This window comes from Emiliania huxleyi, assembly GCF_000372725.1.
Source record: "Emiliania huxleyi CCMP1516 unplaced genomic scaffold EMIHUscaffold_7754, whole genome shotgun sequence".
NCBI lineage: Eukaryota > Haptophyta > Isochrysidales > Noelaerhabdaceae > Emiliania > Emiliania huxleyi.
Genome location: NW_005196196.1, coordinates 1 through 1,316, shown reverse-complemented (window position 1 = coordinate 1,316; position 1,316 = coordinate 1). Strand labels below are relative to the sequence as shown.

General features: G+C 66.5%; 1 protein-coding gene across 1 annotated transcript; it reads left to right on the top strand.

Moving 5' to 3' along the window:
• Window positions 1–23: 23 nt before the first annotated feature.
• EMIHUDRAFT_258513 (hypothetical protein) lies at window positions 24–461 on the top strand (the record flags this gene model as incomplete). Its single annotated transcript, XM_005760170.1, has 1 exon — window positions 24–461. A coding segment is annotated over one exon (438 nt), but the record flags the coding sequence as incomplete, so codon positions are not given.
• Window positions 462–1,316: the final 855 nt, after the last annotated feature.

The following is a 1,316-nucleotide window of genomic DNA, read 5'->3' as shown; positions in this document are numbered from 1 at the left end:
CGCACGACCGCGCCTTTTGCGAGGCGCTGCGCGCGACGCACGTCGGCTATGTCTCCGGCGGGTCGTGCCGCGTCGAGGAGCGGCCGCTGCGCGACTCCGACTTCAGCGAGGCCGACCGCGGAGTGCGCAACTCGCTCGGCGGCGGGGACGACGACGACTCCAACGCCGAGCTGAGCGCCGCCGAGGCCAAGGCGGCTCGCGAGCTGGAGCGGCAGCGGCAGAAGCGGCTCTCGGCGGCGCCCAAGAAGATCGCCACCATCGAGAGCAAGGTGGACGCCCTCGAGGCGGAGCTGCAGGAGATCGACGGCGCGATGCTGCAGGCCGGCGCCGACGTGGCGAAGCTGGCCGAGCTGGGCGCGGCGAGGGAGGGCGTGCAGCAGAGGGTGGACGGGCTGTACGCCGAGTGGGAGGAGCTCGAGGAGCTGCTCGCAGCGAGCCAGCCCGTGGGCAGCGGCGGGTAGCGCCGTGACCCCTCCCGTGTGCGGCGGGACTGGACAATAGTCTGTGAAAAGGTGGCCCGACTAGGGACTGAGTCGCTTCCCCGGGGCTTTATACGTAGCACTTCCTCACATCGAGCTGCCTGCGGGCCCGCTTCCCAAAGAAAGAAGTAGTCATGAAAAGAGTAAGAGAGAAAGACACCGGGCGCGAGATGGAACGAGGGGCGATGGGGGCGAGAAGGGGGTGACAGACACACCTGCGTCACCTGGACCTGCAAGATCTTGGAAGGACGTCGGCACGAGCAAGATCTTGGAAGGACGATCGGGGGGCACCGCTCAGGGGAACCGAAGCGGCGAGCTTTTCTCGGCTTTTTCTTCCAATTTGGGAAAAAGAAAACCCGCGCCATGCTTGGGCGGCAGGGTTCCAACTTTTTCCGGGGTTATGGTTACCATCGCGGCCCAAAGGGTGGGGGGGTATGGTCCTGACCGCCCGAGGCCGGCAGCCGGGAGGCTGGGTCTGTCAGCAGGCGGGGGGGGGTATGGTCTCGAGCTGGGTTGCGGGATGCTACCATACCATACCGAACAGTCCGAACCCAGGGTTCGCGGTAGGCTGAAAGCCTCTCCTTTCGACTTCCCTCTCCTCTCGACTCCTCTTCTGTCATGCGCAACCGCGACACCAAGCTCGTGAAGGACGCGCTCGCAGCCAGTGCGGCGGCTGCCGCTGTGCTCGCAGCACTCGGCCCGTCCACATGCAGCCGTGCGCGCTTCTCGCCCTCGCTAGTCGAAAGCTGCCGCAGCCTGCGGTACGAGGTGCCGTACGAGCTGCGGCACGTGGCCGATCCCTTTGTCGACCCTCTGTGCGACACGCTTGCCGAGGGC